The sequence below is a fragment of the Enoplosus armatus genome, chromosome 10, assembly GCF_043641665.1.
Source record: "Enoplosus armatus isolate fEnoArm2 chromosome 10, fEnoArm2.hap1, whole genome shotgun sequence".
Lineage (NCBI taxonomy): Eukaryota > Metazoa > Chordata > Actinopteri > Centrarchiformes > Enoplosidae > Enoplosus > Enoplosus armatus.
Window position 1 is genome coordinate 25490978 of NC_092189.1, and position 21820 is coordinate 25512797.

The 21820-nt window shown below is 43.5% G+C and overlaps 1 protein-coding gene across 1 annotated transcript; it reads left to right on the top strand.

Annotated features, from left to right (window-relative positions):
- The first annotated feature begins 431 nt into the window (after window positions 1–431).
- neurog1 (neurogenin 1) lies at window positions 432–1067 on the top strand. The gene has a single exon (XM_070913747.1). It carries the CDS (start codon window positions 438–440, stop codon window positions 1065–1067), a length of 630 nt encoding a protein of 209 aa, XP_070769848.1. The 5' UTR covers window positions 432–437.
- The last annotated feature ends 20753 nt before the right edge of the window (window positions 1068–21820 follow it).

Genomic DNA, 21820 nt, shown 5'->3' on the forward strand with positions numbered 1-21820 from the left:
CTGTGCTGGGCGAACAAACACCGCAGGCGTCATTATGTTAATGAGCAGCTCCCGCGGCACGGGGCAGACCTGCCGCAGCATTCATCCTCATCATCCTGCACTCTGATGCCAGGGGGTGGGGTGGGGGGTCCACAGGGGGGTACCGGTCATTGTCCCGTCCACAGTATATAAGCGGGCTGAGGCCGGTCGTGTGCCAGGCTCACCGGCTCGCACGAGCTGATCCAGAGCAGAAAGACGCAAAGAGACGCGTGCCGCTCGCCCTGCACCAAAACACTGTTGGATCTGAAACTTCTGCAGACTTCAGGTAAGTTCACCGCGCGTGTCTCCGCTCACCTGCGGGATTCTTCACATCAAACAGCACGGGCTCCGGTCAACCACAAGTCCTAACGCGCTCCTCTTCTCTCTCCACAGAACAAACCCGCATCCTGCGCTCCGACATGGACTCCGTCTACTCCGACATCGACAGCAACAGCTGCGACTTCTTCCCGCACACCGACGATGAGGACTCCCGCGGCAGCCTGCGCTCCACCTCCCCGGACTCTTCTCCGCTCTGCCAGCCGTGCTCCCCGGAGCCCGAGCAGCTGCAGCAGCAGAAGAAGCGGCGCCGCGGCCGCGCTCGGAGCGATGCCACCGTGCAGGTGGTGAAGAAGAACCGGCGAATGAAAGCCAACGACCGGGAGAGGAACCGCATGCACAACCTGAACGACGCCCTGGACGAGCTGCGCGGCGTCCTGCCGGCCTTCCCGGACGAGACCAAACTCACTAAAATCGAGACTCTGCGCTTTGCGCACAACTACATCTGGGCACTGTCAGAGACGATCCGCATCGCCGACCTGCAGGCGGGAAAGACCGGCGACGGTCCCCTTCTGCTGCGCTCCGCTTGCCTCGGTGAGGCCCCGAGCCCCGGCAGCGACGCCTGCTCCTGGAGCTCCAGCGACTCTTCGTCGTCCTCCTCCCCGGCTTATTGCGCCTCCAGCCCGGGCAGCCCCGCCCCGCCGGAGGACTACAGCTACCTGCGGCAGGACGCCATGTACGGCTTCCGCAGCTTCGTGCCGGGCATCTACTGACCGACAGGCCGCCGGAGGAGTCACAGACCAGAGAAATGTTTGTAACGGACAGTCCGGGTTCTGCTGGAATAAGAATCACTGTTTGCCTTAATGAGCTCATTTACTTCACGTGCCTCTGCTGAAGGACTTCATAACTTAATGTCTTCTTTATTTAGTTGGTTTTTATTTCGTAGGTTATATTTCTTCTGAAACCTTTGCACTGCCCCCCCCCCCCCAAGTCTGCAGTCTTTTTGTATCTCAGAGGTGAAAAGTCAATTTTACAATTTGTAGAGTGATGAAGCAGAAAAGAGCGTGGAAATCAGTTTCAACGCTGTGACAATGGTGTGAATGGAGCTGCCCTCATTCATTATGTATTCTGCACCCCCCCCCCCCCCCCGCCCCTCCACACACACCCCCTGTTAGATTATTGTTGTTTTTTATTTATTTGACTCCATTTGTTTGGTCACATGAAATTTGTATTTTGTACATAAAGAGATTTTTATTCTATTTACTGAACCAGTTTTCTACAAAATAAAGTTATAACGTTTCTATAAAACGGATTTCTCTTGTTTATAATCTCACAGCTCAAATATGAAATACATAACAAAAGGCTCAGGATGCATCCATAGGTTTTTATGATAATTAATATTAATAAGTTAACGGTTTGTTCAGAGCAGCAGGTGGAAACAAAGACCGTCTATTGTGAGCACATAGCTTTACATAAGTTTTACTGTCATGTTAATGAGGAACTGAAAACAACACTAACACTATAAACAGTCAGTCACAGACTTTATATTCAAACATGAAACAGCTAAAAAAAAGAGTACAATTAATAATCCTACTGTTTATATTTACATTCTTTATTACTGTTAATTAATAAGCTTTATTTGTCTTCAGTTGCCAACAAGCATTCTTACATTTCTGCCAAACAGGTGATCTCAGCTCTAAAAGTCTCTCCCACCCCAGAACCCTTCAGAACACACGGAGCTGACAGACACATCAGCCAGTGTTTCATTAGAATAACTGCACTAAAGTTCATGTAACACGAATGAATCCAAAACGCAGCAATTTGCTTCAGTGTCCTTTATTTTTCTCTCTGCATGTCATTTACTTTACTTCCATACTCACTCTATGCGAGAGCTCCTCTGGCCCTACCAGCCGGTCTTCCTGGATCCAGGTTTCAAAACAAAGTCGTTCTGAAGCCGCCTCCTTTTGTCTGTTTGGTAACGAGACTAAAACCAGAACACCTGGTCAGCTGTCAGCTGAAATTACAATCACCTGTTTGAATGAGTCAAACCTGAATGTGTTATTAACAGAATCATTAGCTGTTAGTATATAATATAGATATCATATATATATATATATATATTGTAATATAGAGTGCTGCAGGAGGTGGAGTATGAAGGAGAAAAGATCTTTCCATCAGACAACAGGTCAAACTGTTATGTTCTTTCAATCAATCATTACCTGGACAACAAAATACAAAACACAGCGATCAATATGAACCGCTTCAACCTTCGTCTGAGCCACTGACGTTGTTACAGCATGAAGTGTCGTCTTTACTCCAGAGAACAACCGCTGCTGCTCTCTGACGGCACCTTTCACCCTCTGAGATGTTGAGATCCTGTAAAACAGAACGTCTTCTTTACTCATGTTGTTCTTGTGTGCAGGTCTTTGACATGTGAGACCTGCAGGAAGCAGATTCAGACATTCATTACGGTGCAGCCTCCTGTCTTCACCAAAGAACCAACTAAGAGTTTCACACAAACAAACAAACATGTTGACTGTCCTGCATCAGATGTCATTCTTTTTGGCTCCTCCTCTTCCTCTCCTTCCACTCCTTTGGCCTCTTTGGTCCATGCTGGCAAACAGAAAGGCAGAGGAGCGTCTGTTAGAGATGATGAGGACTGGCTGCTGACTGAAGGTTTCAGGTTCATTAGAGATTCCTAATCAGCTGTAAATAGATGTTTCTACTCAGAGTCTGGGGTCTTTCTATGAAGCCATGAAGACGTGTCAACACGTCTGCTGAGCTGAGAAGTGATGATGAAGATCACATGGATCATTAAGGGTCAGATCAGCTCCTGACATCAGATCAGCTGGATTGAATTAAAGCTTTGAAAAGACATTTAGATTTTCACGTTAAAGTTCATATTTAACAAAACAATATGTGTAATGTGTCATCATTAATATGAAGTATTAGTAGTTAATAATTAGCTAATAATAACTGTAAAATGTGTCACAATAATGAAACAATGAGCATTCACATGGTTTTATTGTTTTCCTACATGTGACATTGTTGTGCCTGATCACTGATCTGTGTGACCTCAGATCAGTGATGAAGATTAAGATTATCTTCATCACTGATCTGAGGTCAGACAACAGAAACACTCAACTGTGTCGGAGCTTCATCTCATTTACAGACTCAGATCTCATTGCGCGCCCCCGATGCTGACTCTGCTGCATTGTTGGTGTGCGTGGGGCCGTGCGCTAATTGAGTGGGATTAACCGCCGGCCGGCCCGCGTGCACCTGCAGCCTCATAATGAGGTCCAGCAAGTTTGAATTAGGTTTCTATTGTGGATGGAGCCAAATCTGCCAACTGACTGCACAGCAGAGGAGGAGGACGCCTATTGGCTGGACACCACATGCAGGCCCACACCAGGACCAGAGGCACGCACCAGGTCCAGAGGCCCGCACCAGGATCAGAGGCCCGCACCAGGTCCAGAGGCCAGCACCAGGGCCGGAGGAATGCACCAGGAAGACAGACAGAGAGAGAGAGCGAGAGACAGACAGGGAGATGAACAGATAAAAAGACATCCCCCCGAGTACTTTTCAATTAGTGCGGGCCGTTACGAGCCACACAGGTGAGGCCCTGTTTGATTCAGTTCTGATGCTCTTAACATGTCTGGCACCTTTAAAGATCTGCAGACACACATTGAAGAGATGAACCCTGGATCTGAGTGGGTAACATGTGGTTTTTCAACTTTGTCCAGTCACTTTTTGCAGCCTGATGAGAGCAACCTGATGAAAACACAAAAGGTGGACAGCTCATTCTGAGGCCACTAAAGGGCTCTCTCTGGACTGGGATGAGGATGAGGATGATACTCAAAACAGCCTTTCTGTGTAACATGAGAAATACAATTTTCAGTTTGTCCTACAGGTTGAGAGTTTACTTGTGGTGGTGGGTGGCGTGGCGTGTGCTGTGGGGAGGAGGACTCTCCTTTCAGTCTGGTTTTGTCTCTAATCGACACATTCAGGGGCCATCGTAAACGTCATGTTTGAAGTGTTTCCACAGACTGACCCGACATCATCTGAACAATGTTGGCACCCAGTCTGAAACTAATTGTTGTCCATTTCTCTGTAATTAACCAGGAAACTGTGATGCTCCCATACAGTGGATCTAAATGTCTGAGCCGACTGGCATGTTACAGCTGATAGACTACAAACAAACATCTTCATTGATAAAAATGTTTTATTTACCTGAGGGGGGGTTTCATTTACATGGGCGGGGCTTAATATATATGGGCGGGGTTTAATATACATGGGCGGGGCTTAATCTACCTGGGCGGGCTGCCCAAGTAGAGCCTATGTATGGGAAACACTGATTTTATCAAGATTTCAGAGAGTGAGTGCTGCACTACAAGCAAGACAGACTAATAGTCAGCTATTATCTGGTATCAGAAACACGTCCTCCAGCTGATCTATAGAAGAAGAGCTCAGTCAAATTAATAAAGTGAAGCCTTCTTGGGCTACAAACACTCCCTGAGTGAAGGGTGGAGATAACAATACTTAATAATATATTAATTATCACGTAGTATATCGACTGTTTCTCAGTTTTAATTCAACGCACTGCTGCAGCAGGACGATATCTACAGTTTCATTCCTGTTGTTCCCACTTTTCTTTCTTACTGATTTTTTTTTTGCCTTGTTTTTCTTGTTTTATTATTTTCATTTGTTTGTGTCTTTGATTATTTGTTTGTTCACTTTAAAAGTTCTCTCAATAAAAACAGAATTGTCAAAAACAAGTACAAATATAATCATTTGTAATTTAACATTAATACCAATAAATCTTTTTTCTGACTAAATGTTGCCAATTTACTTATCTTGATCTGATGAACAAAATAAGTAAAAACGTCTTAAATTCATCCAAAAACACGTTTTATTGTTCAACATCAAACACGCGCTGAAGTCATTAAAGGACTATCCTCCTTGAAGCTTTACAGGTTTGGTGCAGGATTGTTCTGATCCTGGATCAGAGCTTCAGAGGTGGTTGTCGCCCTGAGGTGACAGCATACACACTTACCCATCAGCACTGATCCCAGGTCAGCCTGAGCAGCCACCTCAAGGTCACTGAGGCACCTTTAGCCAGTGACCTTTGACCTCTAGCTCACAGCAATCTGCTCCACAACAGCAGCTCAGTCTGAGTTCTTGGAGAGAAATCAGGCAGGAGGACAGACCCTGACTCTGATAATAATAATAATAATAATAATAATAATAATAAACTGTTTATATAGAACCTTTCATGCAAAGATACAGCCCAGTGTTTTACAAAACAGCATTAAAAGTATATATAATAATATATTATATATAATATAATAATAATAATAATAAATAAAATGTTTGAAAACATTAGTTAAAGGTTCTGTGACAAGTGAAAATGAGTCTAAGGAGTCTCCTGATGTCTTCACAGTAGAGACAGACAGACAGACAGACTGAGTCCTCTTTGTTCTCTGAGGTAATGAGTTGTGTTCTGTTCTCATCTCAACAACTGTTACCTGTTCACCTGTCAGACCCCCCCACCCAGACTGTGACACTTAGAGGACCAATTAGACTCAAGCTAAGCTTCTATTTTATCAACAAGTCATTATCCTGCAGGAGGAGACTCCCAAAGCGCTTTACAGCTAAGTCTCATTCACACACTGATAGCGACCGAGCTGCCATGAAGGTGCTGGTCTCCATCAGGAGGGGTTCAGTGTCTTGCTCAAGGACACTTTGACATGACAGGGGGCAACCCCCAACCCCCAACCCGCTCTAACCAGCTCTACCTCCTGTGCCACAGTGCTAACCACTGAACCACCATGCCACCACCTTGGGGGCATTGAAAACTCAACATACCTCGCTAACGAATGACAGGAAGTACCTGATCAGTCAGCAGGATGGTGAAGCAGCTCCTCATATTATACATTCATGTTCCTGAAAAGATAATCTTCACAAGTGCAATACATATATGTATGTATATCAATTTTTTTTTTCACTCAAAGATTGTAAATGTATATATTTTATTTTTTATTTTTTATATCTTTATTTGTTCATACTTCTCATTTCTAAATTTATGCTACTTTTCTACTCTTGAATGGGAGCAACGGTAACTTGTGTAATTTCCCCCCGGGGATCAATAAAGTATTTCTGATTCTGATTCATATCAGATTTTACTTTTCAACTTCCTGTGTTGTGAAGAAGTCTCTTCTGATTGGTTCATTCCCTCCGAGTGTGGCCTATCAGATCAGTTGTGAACTTGTTTCAGAGATTACAGTGAGAACCAGAACCGGACCAGGTTTCTGATGTCCTGCAGGTTCCTCTCTGAAGTCACTTTGAGTTTGGTTTCCCATTCAGCTCATTGTAAATTCCTCCACATTGTTCTCAATTTGTTAACCCACTTTATGTTCTTTGTCTGAAAGGACTAAAGCTCTCTACAGTGTCCTCCTCCTCCTCCTCCTCCTCTCTGCCCTCAAACACTGAAGGAAGAATTCCTACAGTCAAAAGCCTCGTGGCCTCTTCCTCCTCCTCCTCCTCTTTCTAACCTTTCTTCCTCTGTGGTTGAAGATGATCCCACTGCTCTTCCTCCTCCGGCCCTCCTCTTCTTCCTGTTTTTGTTCACACTGAGCCAGAACTTTCAAACCTGTGAAATTTTTCCAAAAGGAGATTTAAGACCAGAACTAGTTTGTCTGCTCAGCGACCTGCGTGATTCCTCTGATGTCAGTGGTCCTCCTGTGTGTTAATCCAACCAATCACAGGCCACATGACTGAAACATGACCATGTTTCTGATGTCACTCAACTCTTCATGTGATTAGCTGTGATTATTCTGGCATTATTCACCTGCCCACATCACGAAACTGCTCTTCATCTTCTTCTTATGAGTGCTGGAGCAGACGCACATCTAATATTGTTTCTACATTCAACTGTAGATGACTGAGGTTTATGAAACAGAAGCTTGCAGCTTATTTCTGTCTTTTTGTGTACGCAGCAGTGGTGAAAAAAATACCTTTACTCCTTTACTTAAGTAAAAGTACTAATACCACAATGTGAAAAGTCTTGCCCTCAAAATCCTACTTGACTACAAGTAATTCAATTCAATTCAATTTTATTCATATAGCAGCAAATCACAACAGTGTCATCTCAGGAAACTTTCCATATAGAGTCCTCTTTATAATATTGTTACAGAGACCCAACAGTTCACCAAGAGCAAGCACTGAAGTACATTAGTATTACTAGCTAAAAGTCCTTAAACTAACAAAAGTAAAAGTATTCATTATACAGACCCAAAGCGGTGATAATAAAATGATAACAAAATATTTTCCGGACCCTCCTGTTAGTTGCAGGACAATAAAGAACTTTAGTACATGATGACATCACGTGAACCTCACAGCCTGAGCGGTCTTCCAAAACTGAAAACACATGGATGAGTCTGCAGCACCTTTAATATTTAATAATAGGGATGAGGAACCTTTGGAGGACATTATCTTACCCCCCAAAATGTCCCTGCTCAGGGTGAGTACTTTCCAGAAGTACAGAAACGTTTGGGGCAGGGCTTGCAGGGCTGAACATTTCTGATTGGTTGAGTACTCGCAGCGTTCATCAGCCACCATTTTCAGGGTTAGGGTTAGGGTTAACAGAAAGAAGCATTGGACAGACGGGCTGACGCCGGAGTCCAGACCTCATAGAGCATTACTCGGCTCCTCCAAGCTCACTGTTGCTGCAGGGTCGCACAAATAATGACGCCTGTCTGTCGCTTTATGTGACGCCATCGTTGTTGTATAGTCGCATGCAAAAATGATGAGTAAAAACACTCTTTCATACGTCTCAGAGGACTAATTTGCTGAATCTTTGTGGGTCTTTGGACCGCGGTGGAAATGCAGACAACAATGGGCTGAAGGAACCTTTTGGTTCCTTGAAGAGTAGTTCCTGGGACTAAAAGTTCCAAGAACTTTGGGAGATAACCTGGTTAATGCATCAGATTTCATCGAGACACATTCATGTCATGACCATGAAACAGATATCTCTCAGTCTGAATAACTGATCCTGGACTTAAATATGTGTTGAGTGTTTCTGTTAATGTTACAACTTTCAGCGGCTTTGTCCCCTCAGACATCACAGGAGGAGGCATCTCCTCTCGTCCGCCTTCTTCTCTGTTTTCCCTCACGACTTTTCCTGAGATCAGCCTGACTTGACTCACTTACAGCAACTTTACCAACATGTGAGTAAGTGTTCAGTCACAGGTGGAAAGGAGAAAGCACCCATGTTTGTGAGGGTGCTCCATCAGCCACATGAAGAAGAGTTTTGTTTGTGTGGCAACAGAAAGAGGAGAAGAAGAAGAGATGAATAGAAAATGTTTAGAAAACGACAGGACGTCACTTCCACTTGGTTTCTCTTCACTTCCTCCATTCAGACATTCACTCTCCACCCTGAGGCCCCTCCACCCTCCATTCACTCACCTTTCTGGGGAAATGGACCAATCACTGCTTTATACCTGTAGACACATAGACATTACCATTTTACTGAGGGGGGGGAGCGGCCCTTTACAGTGTATGAACCTGATTAGCACAGAGGACGTACCTTAGTTTGTGTTTGACACATGAAAACTTCCCTTTTAAATGTGATTTATTATTATTATTAACCTGCTGAGGTCAACATCAGAACAGAACTGACAGGAAGAAAACCTAAAATAATGTATCATTCTTCTCAAAGGTGCATCAAGCTAACTAGGAACGGTGTGACAACCCAAACTTTTTTGCCTTTAATTGACAGAGAGATAGAGAGGAAAGGTGGGAGATGGAGAGAGGGGGTGACATGCAGCAAAGGGCCCCAGGCCAGAATCAAACGCCTGCTCTACCAAGTGAGCTACAGGGCGCCCCTCCAGCCCTCTACCTTTACTGAAAGTGTTGCTCTGTGATACAGTCTGGCACCAGGAAGAACATAAAGACACATACTATAATTAAAAATCCCTTTCCTGCAACGCTCTTAATGTGAAAGGAAACAGGAAACAAAACGAGAAGGTGAAAAGGGCAGGAGAAGAAGAGTGTTGGCCGGAGGCAGACTGCTGTCAGTGACTGACCTCCACAATGTAAAGATATCATGTCCTCATTTGTAAAGGAAAGACACACACACACACACACACACACACTGATGGTGTTTCATGTTTCTTCACAGTAGCAGAACTTTATTTAAACGTTGTGCGGAGAAGAGCAGAAAGAACCAACTTCATCAGCTCCTCCTCCTCCTCACTCAGTTCAGACTGAAGATTTGAGTTGAAACTCGCAACTACTTTCATGCGTCTGTCTGCAATGTCCTGTAACCTGCTAGTTTACACCAATGCCACAAGACGAGATGGCTTTTCAGACTTCTTCTGTATCAGAATCAGAAATACTTTATTGATCCTGGGGGGGAAATTAGACGGTAGTTGGATATCAGAATCAGAATCAGAATCAGAAATACTATCATGAGTTACTTGCTACAGTTGCATTTCTAGTATTGATGAAATGGCGAAAACAAAAAAGCGAGAGGGTCGAGATGACCAGCTGACTTCACTACGAGCTGATGTTGGCAGATGGCTGTTGAAACAGGTGACGAGCCTTAGGTTTTAAAACCAGCCACTGGAACTTGACAAGCTGAGTCGCAGTGACACCATTAGTTGTTTCCATGCTGCAGCTTTAACCTGCAACGTTCTAAACCGGTTTTGTGTGTCTTTGGTCTGAACTGTCCTTCACTATCTTTGTATAAAGGACTCTTTACTTCCTGTTTGACACTTACTGCTGCTTCTGGACATAAAACACGAGCTGCGGAATCAGAAACAGCTAAACGAGATAATGGATTTGACTCTGTGTGCATTACCCCCCAAGAGACACTTCAGACACAGCTGCTGTTTCTGTTTCCATCCACCTGCTTTTATTAAATCTCTTTATTAAAACCAGAGTGGAAACACCAGACATAAAGTCTTTAAAGTGTTTCCTGTTGTTTGTGGATGACACCAGAAACAGACTGATGAATAAATTAAGCTGTGACTGAAAGTGAAGAGCTTGAAACAGCGATGAGGAGGCTGTAACCTTCCTCACAACACAAATATCATATTTCCATCATGTTCTCCACATGGTTCTCCATCATGTTCTCCACATGGTTCTCTATCATGTTCTCCACATGGTTCTCCCCATCGTTTGAGCTTCGACTGGAGCTCTTTAATGACGTCAGCATCATCACACACAAACAGTGTGTGATGATGCTGATCTGAAGCCTCTCATGTCTCCTCTTCACTGTTGTTGTGTTGCTGAGGGTCGGAGGTGAGCAGGTCGACAGGTAGAAGTGGACGATGAAGGACTCTTACAGCAGAGTGAAGAGTGACTAATGATCTCTGAGAAGAGAGAGAGAGACTGAGTGCAGCTGAGAGGAGGAGGCTTAAACGCTCTGTCACCTCCAGCACACACACACACACACACACACACACACACACACAGCTTGGGGGCATGTTGGGGGGGTATATGGAGGGTTGGGGGGTCAGTTAGTTTCTCTTTAAAAGCCCACAGAGGCAGAACAGAGTCACAGGAAAGTGTCAATCAAGAGAGCAGCCAAGCAGCATGAACACACAAACACACACACACACACACACACACACACACACACCGCACACACATCACATGCATGAACACACTCTGCAAAGAAATAATTTCTGTCAAATCCAAAAGTATTCAACATTTCGAATATTAATGTGAAATGTTTCATTTTTACTCTCAGACTGACGAATAAAAGCTGTTTATCAAACGTGTATGTTTCTTTGGTTTCACACTGAAATTATATATGTTACATATATTATTATATTACATATATTACTTATTTTATTATATGAACAGATTGTAGTGAAGCTGCTCACGCTGTCTTCATGTCCAACAGGAGGATTAGAAACGCTTCTGTTTTATTAGTGAAGCTGAACTTTATTCTTAGTTTCATCTGTAGATCTGAGACTGACATGATGCTGTGTTTGTATGTAGAATGACATGATGCTGTGTTTGTTTGTATGTAGACTGACATGATGCTGTGTTTCAATATAGACTGACATGATACTATGTTTCTATGTAGACTGATATGATGCTGTGTTCTATGTAGACTGATATGATGCTGTGTTCTATGCAGACTGACACGATGCTGTGTTTCTATGTAGACAGACATGATGTTGTGTTTGTATGTCGACTGACATGATGCTGTGTTTGTACGTAGACTGACATGATGCTGTATTTGTATGTAGACTGACATGATGCTGTGTTTGTATGTAGACTGACATGATGCTGTGTTTGTATGTAGAATGACATGATGCTGTGTTTGTTTGTATGTAGACTGACATGATGCTGTGTTTCAATATAGACTGACATGATACTATGTTTCTATGTAGACTGACACGATGCTGTGTTCTATGCAGACTGACACGATGCTGTGTTTCTAGGTAGACTGATATGATGCTGTGTTCTATGTAGACAGACATGATGCTGTGTTTTTATGTAGACAGACATGATGTTGTGTTTCTATGTCGACTGACATGATGCTGTGTTTGTACGTAGACTGACATGATGCTGTATTTGTATGTAGACTGACATGATGCTGTGTTTGCATGTAGACTGACATGATGCTGTGTTTGTTTGTATGTAGACTGACATGGTGCTGTGTTTCAATGTAGACTGACATGATACTGTATTTCTATGTAGACTGACACGATGCTGTGTTTCTATGTAGACTGATATGATGCTGTGTTTCTATGTAGACTGACACAATGCTGTGTTTCTATGTAGACTGATATGATGCTGTGTTTCTGTGTAGACTGATATGATGCTGTGTTCTATGCAGACTGACACGATGCTGTGTTTCTGTGTAGACTGACATGATGCTGTTTCTACCTGAGACGCGAGTTCTGTCTGCAGAAGAGACTTGAAGTATTTCACTGAGTGTAAAATATATAACAACTCTATGAGAGGAACAGATCACTGCACATACAGCAGTGATCTTTGGGTGAAGGGGGTGTGAGGGTCAGGTATGAAGACCCCCTTTCTGAGATAGAGATCAGGAAGCTGAGCCTTGGAGCTGCTGCTGCTGCTCAGGTAAACAGATGGGAGTTTCTGCCCTCTGCTCTCTCTGCTCTACAAGATAACCTCTGAACCCCCCGCCCCCCGTGCCACTGATTGCACCTGTAACCCCCCCTCACTCCGGGGCAGAGTAGAGTTTCATCCTGTTCACCCTCAGCAGACCTCTGTTACTCACTAATTGGTTCATTTATCTCAGCGGGTCAGCAGAGAGAAGAGGAGGATCAACTCTTCATCATAGAATATAATAATAATAATGATTATTATTATTATGATAATATTAAAAGTAAATATTTTTTTCACACACTCAGCCTGTAAACAGTCTGTGATGGCTCGGATCAATATTTATCAGGACTGTGACATCAGAGTGCCTGCATCTTTACATCAAAATAAAAGCCTTCCAGTGTTAAAGGCAACAGAAACAGGCTGTGATGTCATAACACATACCAAACACACCATGTCAAGATACAGTTATTGATTCAGGGAGCAAATGAGATGAGAAGCAATGCTTATGTGTGTGTGTGTGTGCGTGTGTGTGTGTGTGTGTGTGTAAGTGTGTGTGTGTGTGTTTGTGTACTGTTACTATGAAAAGATTAGAAAAGTTTTGAGTTCATTCAATTTGGAACAGTTTGTAAACTCAAGGTTCATTTTCTCTTGAGCTTTCATCTTCATCTCATGATCTTCATGGAACATTTTCTTGGCATTACAGGAACCGCACTTAGCTGGTATAAGTCGCATTTATCAGATCGATCTCAGTTTGTACACGTTAACGATGAATCCTCCATGTACGCCAAAGTCAGTCATGGAGTTCCACAAGGTTCTGTGCTTGGACCAATACTATTCACCTTATATATGCTTCCTTTAGGAGATATCATTAGAAAACACTCCATACATTTTCATTGCTATGCGGACGATACCCAGCTATATTTATCGATCAAGCCAGAAGAACCTCATCAGTTAGCCAAGCTCCAAGCATGCCTTAAGGACATAAAGACCTGGATGACCTGCAATTATCTAATGTTGAACTCGAACAGAGAGAAGATATTGTTCTTGGCCCTGAACACCTCCGAAACACAGTATCTAAGGATATTGTTACCCTAGATGGCATTGCCCTGGCCTCCAGCACCACCGTGAGGAATCTCGGAGTTGTCTTTGATCAGGACATGTCCTTTAACTCCCACGTAAAACAAACTTCAAGGACTGCCTTCTTTCACCTCCGTAACACTGAAACATCAGGAAGATCCTGTCTCAAACAGATGCAGAAAAACTAGTCCGTGCATTTGTTATGTCTAGGCTGGATTGATGCAATTCCTTATTATCAGGCTCTCCCAATAAGTCCCTGAGGACTCTCCAGCTGATCCAGAATGCTGCAGCACGTGTACTGACAGGAACCAGGAAAAGAGATCATATTTCTCCTGTATTAGCTTCGCTGCACTGGCTCCTTGTAAAATCCAGAATAGAGTTTAAAATCCTTCTCCTGACCTACAAAGCTCTTACTGGTCAGGCACCATCATATCTTAAAGAGCTCATAGTACCCTATTACCCCACTAGAGCACTGCGCTCCCAGAATGCAGGGTTGCTTGTGGTTCCTAGAGTCTCCAAAAGCAGAATGGGAGCCAGAGCCTTCAGCCTCTCCTGTGGAATCAGCTCCCAGTTTGGGTCCGGGTGGCAGACACACTCTCTACTTTTAAGAGTAGGCTTAAAACTTTGCTTTTTGATAACGCTTATAGTTAGGGCTGGCTCAGGCCTGCCTGGACCAGCCCCTAGTTATGCTGCTATAGGCCTAGATTGCTGGGGGACTTCCCATGATGCACTGAGCTTTCCTCCTCTCCCTCTCCATCTTTACACATTCATGTCCCTCCAATGCATGTTACTAACTTCATATCTTCCTGGAGTTTCTTTTTGCTTTCTCGTCTCGCAGGTTCCTGTGGATCGTGGTCCTGGTACATCTGGCTGCTGCTGCCATGGGCCTGCCTGACTCTCATCACTATAGTTATTATTATTAGTCGTAGTTCTGTTACTATTAAAGCTGTTATTGCTATTATTAATCATATTTCAGTTATTATTACAGCTGTAACTACTATTATCAGTCATATTTCCATTATTATTATAATTATAACTGCTATGGCTACTGCTGGTGCTGCTATACATTTCTGCCTGTCTGTCTGTCTGTCTGTCTGTCTGTCTCTCTCTCTCTCACCCACCTACAGTCTGGTTCTGCTCGAGGTTTCTGCCTCTTAAAGGAAGTTTTTCCTTGCCACTGTCTCCAAAGTGCCTCTCATGGTCGGACCTGTTGGTCTCTGTAAGAGAGAGTTGGTCTGGACCTGCTCTATTTGTAAAGTGTCATGAGACTTTTGTTTTGATTTGGCGCTATATAAATAAAATTGAATTGAATTCATCAGCAGATAGAGTTGGTTCAGTTGTATGGAACATAACTGAACTCACATAAATCATTTCATTGCTTAGAATGTTAAGGATTGATAAATTATTTTAAATATTGATTACCTCCACACAGTCTTCTTCTTTACAGCAGCAGTTATGAGGTCTTAATCAGGGCTGCAGAGGTCAATCCACCCCCACCCCCCTTGTCTTCCACAATTGCCATGAAATTCTTAATGTCCACACGGCTCGCTGCAGAGTCATCCAGAGGGCGAGGGGGCTCCTGGCTGTGCCACCCCCCCCCCCCATCAGCAACCACCCCCCAGCTCCAAACCTCAACCAGCCATTTCATCATTTGACCCCTCCCCTCCCACAGAGAGTTTTAGGGTTCAGCTCAGCCCGTCGTGTCCTGGTTGAACCTCTGACCTCCGAAGCTCCGAAAAGACTGAAGCAATTTCCAGAGCAATAAATGGTTTCTACGGCAACGAGAGACGACGCTTTCACAATGTGACTCCTGCAGATTTATGAACACGCGACGTTCCACATGTCAAGAAAGTTAAAGGAAATGCATTTTTATAACTTGCAGCTAAAGTTCATCAGGATTTGTGTACACAACATATGTTATATTATAAAAGAGATTTTGGTGCCTTATTTCAGTTCTGCAGAGTCCAGAGTCCATGTCCAGCATTCACTCCTTCCTCAGACGTCTCTGTCCATCCTGTGGGAGCGGCGAGTCTCATCCCGGCCGCCGACTGAATAATGAGCTCCTTCTATTTTCTGACCCGTATAATAATAAAGCTTTCAGTGGGATTTCTCTTTTAGCTGCTGGAAAAAAAACCTTCAATTTCACCGTGAAGAAAAGTATAAATCAGACATTTAAGTCGGCTCTGGCTCGGCGGCCGGGCCACAATGGCAGTGAGTAGTGCGAGGACGAGGGGAGCGCCATAATGTAAAATAGTTAAAAGCTTATTAGAAGCGCTGAAAGGCAGAGTGATTTCCACTTTGTTTCGGAACACCCTGAGCTCATCCTTTCAAGTGATTGTGAAGGGGGCAATTCAAATCTCTTTGGGCCCATATGAATGAAGGCCCCTCTTAAAGCTCCTTTATAAGCCGGCAAATTCCCCACAGGCGTATGCCCTTTAGCTCCATTACTGATTTACCCAGAGCATTCATCTGCAGCCTTCTGCTGCCATTGTTCTGCAGCAGCCACCCCTGCACCTGACAACACCAGCTACAACTGCAGCGCCGACACACTCGGAAAAAAAAAAACATCTTTCAATCTTTTTGTGCAAAATCTGAAAATCCACAAACTTGTTGTCATTTGTCTGTTATTTTCTGCAGAAATAAAACAAAAAGCCGAAAGCGTTCAGAAGTGAAGCTGCAGGATCGTGAAACAGAAAAAAAGAAGTAAAATCAGAGTGATTGATTCCAGCGGGCGGGGGGGTTCGCTGCTGTTAAACATGGAGGAGCTGAATGAGGCGGGTCCCCAGATAGAAAAGGTGGAGGCCTGATCCCCTCTCTCTTTTCTTTCTTTTCCTTTCTTTCTCTTTTTCTTTATTTTGTCCCTCTAACCTCCCCCTCCACCCCCCACCCCTCCTCTGCCCTCCCATTCAGATAAAGGGGGTGAAAAAAAATCCAAGTGGGCCTATTGGTGCTGTACTTAGATTAATTAGGCTCTCCTTTAGAGCCCATTCAGCCCCTCTCTCAAACGGGGGTCCCCCTCTCTGTCCGTGTAAAGTTTTCAGTACCATTTGCATTTGTTTGTGTGGTTTGGTGCTGCAGCGAGGCGGAGGAGAGGCCGCACAAAAGGAGGGCAGCGAAAATATTCTTTTAATGGCTTTTTCACTGCAACGCTGTTTTCTTTGCCTTCTTTCAGCTCGCAGCTCCTCACAACATGAGGAGCTGAGGCCAGGTCTGAAACCAGATCCTGTTCACACAGAGACCCGGGTCTCAAATCAGACCCTGTTCTGTCAGAGTGTGTGTGTGAGTGGGCTCTGAATGTGATGCAATGTTTGTCTCCATGTTAATGAAATATGTGTTCATGTGTTCATGTGTTCATGTGTTCCTGTTTTCATGTGGTCATGTGTTCATGTTTTCATGTGGTCATGTGTTCATGTTTTCATGTGTTCATGTTTTCATGTGTTCATGTGGTCATGTGGTCATGTTTTCATGTGGTCATGTGTTCATGTTTTCATGTGTTCATGTTTTCATGTGTTCATGTGGTCATGTGGTCATGTTTTCATGTGGTCATGTGTTCATGTTTTCATGTGTTCCTGTTTTCATGTGGTCATGTGTTCATGTTTTCATGTGTTCATGTTTTCATGTGTTCATGTGGTCATGTTTTCATGTGTTCATGTTTTCATGTAGTCATGTGCTCATGTTTTCATGTGTTCATATTTTCATGTGGTCATGTGTTCCTGTTTTCATGTGTTCCTGTTTTCATCTGTTCATGTGGTTATGTGTTCATGTTTTCATGTGTTCATGTTTTCATGTGGTCAGGTGGTCATGTTTTCATGTGTTCATGTTTTCATGTGGTCATGTGGTCATGTGTTCATGTTTTCATGTTTTCATGTGTTCATGTTTTCATGTGGTCATGGGTTCACGTTTTCATATGTTCATGTAGTCATGTGTTCCTGTTTTCATGTGTTCATGTGTTCATGTTTTCATGTGGTCATGTGTTCCTGTTCTCATGTGTTCATGTTTTCATGTTTTAATGTGGTCATGTGTTCATGTTTTCATGTGGTCATGTGGTCATGTGTTCATGTTTTCATGTGGTCATGTGTTCATGTTTTCATGTGTTCATGTTTTCATGTGGTCATGGGTTCACGTTTTCATGTGTTCATGTAGTCATGTGTTCCTGTTTTCATGTGTTCATGTGGTCATGTGTTCATGTGTTCATGTTTTCATGTGGTCATGTGTTCCTGTTCTCATGTGTTCATGTTTTCATGTTTTAATGTGGTCATGTGTTCATGTTTTCATGTGGTCATGTGTTCACGTTTTCATGTGTTCATATGTTCATGTTTTCATGTGGTCATGTGTTCATGTGGTCATGTGTTCATATGTTCATGTTTTCATGTGGTCATGTTTTCATGTGTTCATGTGTTCATGTGGTTATGTGGTCATGTGTTCCTGTTTTCATGTGGTCATGTGTTACTGTTTTCATGTGCTCATGTGGTCATGTTTTCATGTTTTCATGTGGTCATGTGTTCATGTTTTCATGTGTTCATGTAGTCATGTGTTCATGTGGTCATGTTTTCATGTGTTCATGTTTTCAGGTGGTCATGCTTTCATGTGTTCATGTGTTCATGTGTTCATGTTTTCATGTGTTCATGTGTTCATGTGGTCATGTTTTCATGTGGTCATGCTTTCATGTGTTAATGTGGTCATGTGTTCATGTTTTCATGTGGTCATGTGTTCATGTTTTCATGTGGTCATGTGGTCATGTGTTCATATTTTCATGGGGTCATGTGTTCCTATTTTCATCTGTTCATGTGGTTATGTGTTCATGTTTTCATGTGTTCATGTGTTCATGTTTTCATGTGGTCAGGTGGTCATGTTTTCATGTGGTCATGTGGTCATGTGTTCATGTGGTCATGTGGTCATGTGTTCATGATGTGGACTGGTAGACTGAAACACTGATGTCAGACCGACAAACTAGTTCTCAGAACTTTACCCTGAGCTCCCAACAACAACAACAACAACAACAACAGACGAACATTCTGCAGATTGAAAGAAAAGGACGGTGTTGCTTAATCCTCTCTCTCTCTCTCACACTCACACACACACACTCACACTCAATCACACACACACACACGAACACACACACACACACTCACTCACACACACACACACACACACACACACACACACACACACACAGGTTTGGGGTAGGGACCCCTCATGTTAAATCCTAAATCCTGACCCCCCCCCCCCCACACACACACACACACACTCTCTGAGCTGTCAGCAGGTCATGACTGATGCTGCAGGTATCAGCAGGTGCTGCAGACTTTTATCTCTCTGTGTAAATAAAATCAACTGACCTCAGAGCAGCTACATCAAGTGATTGATGCATTTCCTGCTACACCTGCATTTAACACACCTGTGTGTGTGTGTGAACATTAATGTCAGTAATCAATATGGAGGACAGCTGTCTTTGTTTTTATTTGTTTTGTGTTTGTACTTTTACTTTACATTCACTAAAGAACAGTGTTCATTTTCATATTAAGGTGGAATGTGTTCAATCAGAGTTTTCAAAGTCGGACACTGTGGCCTCTCTGGACATTTTGGTCTGTATTTGTTCACATTCTATCAAGTTGTCTCCATTACAGCAGCTGAATCAGCTGTTAGCAGCTCCTGTCTGCACAGTCCTCATGGATGGACAGACAACTATCACTGGATCACTGTGACTCTGATTCTCAGGCAGGTTCTGCAGCGTCTGTCTAATAACGCGTTCATGTCTGTGTGTTCAGATGAGACCGAGCCGTGAGTCACTGCTGACAAACTACACCTGCATGCACCTGTATCATAACCTCTCTGCCCCTCCTCTGTGTGTGTGTGTGTGTGTGTGTGTGTGTTTGGTTTATATTTGTAGATGCTTGTTTATGTCAAACAGCTAAACAATAAATAAATGTTAATAATACTATGAATATATGATATGATGAATTAATGAATGTCACTCCTGTAATCAGCACCAGATGAGCTGTAAAGGACCTTCTGAACAACGAAGCAGGTTGAACATACCTAAGACATCTTTCCGTTATCTGGCTTCACTGAGCCAAACAACCACGATCTCGTTAAGCGGTCACATGACGATGGTTATCAACTCAGTGAGTCAACCCCGGGTTTCACAATCCAGCCACGAGCATGTTCACGTGAAAGGGACGGGGTTTGCAGCATCTGACCAATCACATTCATGGACACGTTTACTGGCAGCAGAGCAGCATATTTTACAACTGGAGAGCAAACTACAATATTAGACAAAGAAGAAGAAGTTAAACACATCATCCAGGCTGAAAGCAGCCCAGCTGCAGCTGCCAGATGCAGGAAGGACAGCTGGAAAACAATCCCTACTGTGTGACTGAAGGCTTCTAATATCACTGCCCCATCATTAGGGCACGAGGAGATCTGACTGACACATTTGTGTGTTCTGTTAAATTCATGTGTTGCTGAAGTGTGTTGGACAGTTTTAGTCTTATTCTGTCAGCTGCAGCCCCGGAGTTTCAGACGGAGCAAATAAAACATAAATATAAAAACATGGTTCAAAGCGGTGAGAAGGCTTACTTTCATATCTTCTAAGAACAACAAGTACGAGGCTTCAGTGCTTCAGTCAGTCTCTGCTGGAGGATGATATCAATTAACAGGAGTCATTCCCTCCGACCAGAATCTGTAGCTCTCATATTAACCCTTTAAAGCCTCAAAATGTCCGCCTGGACTTTTTTGCTTATTTTGACTGAGAGGCGCGAGTGAAATTACCATAATGACACCATATTGGCTGTAAAGCGCAACGTCTCAGCTTTCAGAAACCGTTGAAATTTTTCCGATAGCGCAAACCGCGATGTAATTATGATAATCTAAAGTGCGCTTGCGCAAACATGTCGCCGACGACACACTCGGTGTTAACATTAAACACCGTCAGGGAAAGACAAAGGGTTGCTGGTCTCTGAACACTCTGCCCCCCTAAGAGACCCTCTCACAATCCGCCCCCGAGCTCCACGGGATCTTCTATGATTGGTGATGCCATTTTCCAAGAGAGCTGATTGGTCAGTAGGCGGTGCTTTTAAACGAGTTGATCTGTTATGCAACTCTGTTATGTAACTTATGCAACATAACCTGCTCCGTAGCTCTTCTGTCTGAATCACAGAAATATGATCAGAAATTAAAACTTTCATCTCAGAGAAAAGATTCTTTAACAGTTTCCGTTACAAACAAAAGAGAAGTGATGGCAGCAATTCTTACCTCAAGTGAACGCAGCATAAAGTCCCACTGAGACATCATGTGATGCAGATCCTGACTGAGCATTCTCAGTGTGAATATGAATCTGTTATGGTTCAACCTGTCACATCTGATCATATTTGATAAAACCTGTTGGTGATCTGGTGGAACACAGACGACCTCTGAGACTCTGACAGGACAGATTCAGTGGATCAAACTTTATGAGTAAAGCATCTTTCATACATGTCAGTGCTTCTGACTGACACGCTGATAAGGAGCAAAAAGATCCAGAGAAATAAAAACCTTTGATTATATAAAAAGAAGATGTTTGAGTTCAGGACATTTTAAACCAGTTAAGCAGTAATACTTTGTGCTCAGTATCTTCAGCACCTCAGATGTGTAAATGCCTTTACAGGTGTTTGAGTGTACCTGAAGGCAACACAGACGATAAAGCTCTACAGTTTTAATTAAAGGAGGACGGATGTGAATGTGTTCTCTTCACAGGAACATATGTTGGATTGAATCATTCAGAGTGAGTCTGTAACTTTACCATCACTCTTCTACACTGACTCTATTCTTCTTCTTCACTGCTATAAATGGAAGCAGCTACAAAGTGGCCTGGAGGTCGGGGTGGGGAGGTGAAGTGGGGAGGAGGGAGGAGTTAAAGAATAGAAACAGTGTATTGGAGACAGCAAACCCATCAAAAAAAATCCACCTCAACCTTCTACCCCCAACCCCCCCCCCCCCCCCCCACCCCCCGTCCACCTCCCCTCCTACTCCTGAGGGAGCTGGTGGTCATGTACGTTTGAACCCACACAGTCACTTCCTCCTGAGTGTGTCCTGCTGGAGGTCAGAGGTCAGAGTTTCAGGTACCTGAAGGGGACACAGAGGGACACGTTGATCGACCTGAGGAGGATCAGGTACCTGAAGGAAGCGCAGGGGGACGCACTTAATGATCTGAGCAGGATCAGGTACCTAAAGGCAGCGCAGTGGGACACGCTAAATGCAGGGGGACATGCTGATGTCACCATCCAGGTTGGATTATATATATATATATATATATATATATATATATATGATATATATATATGATGCAGGCTGGGATCAAAGGGTCAGACAGTGAAAC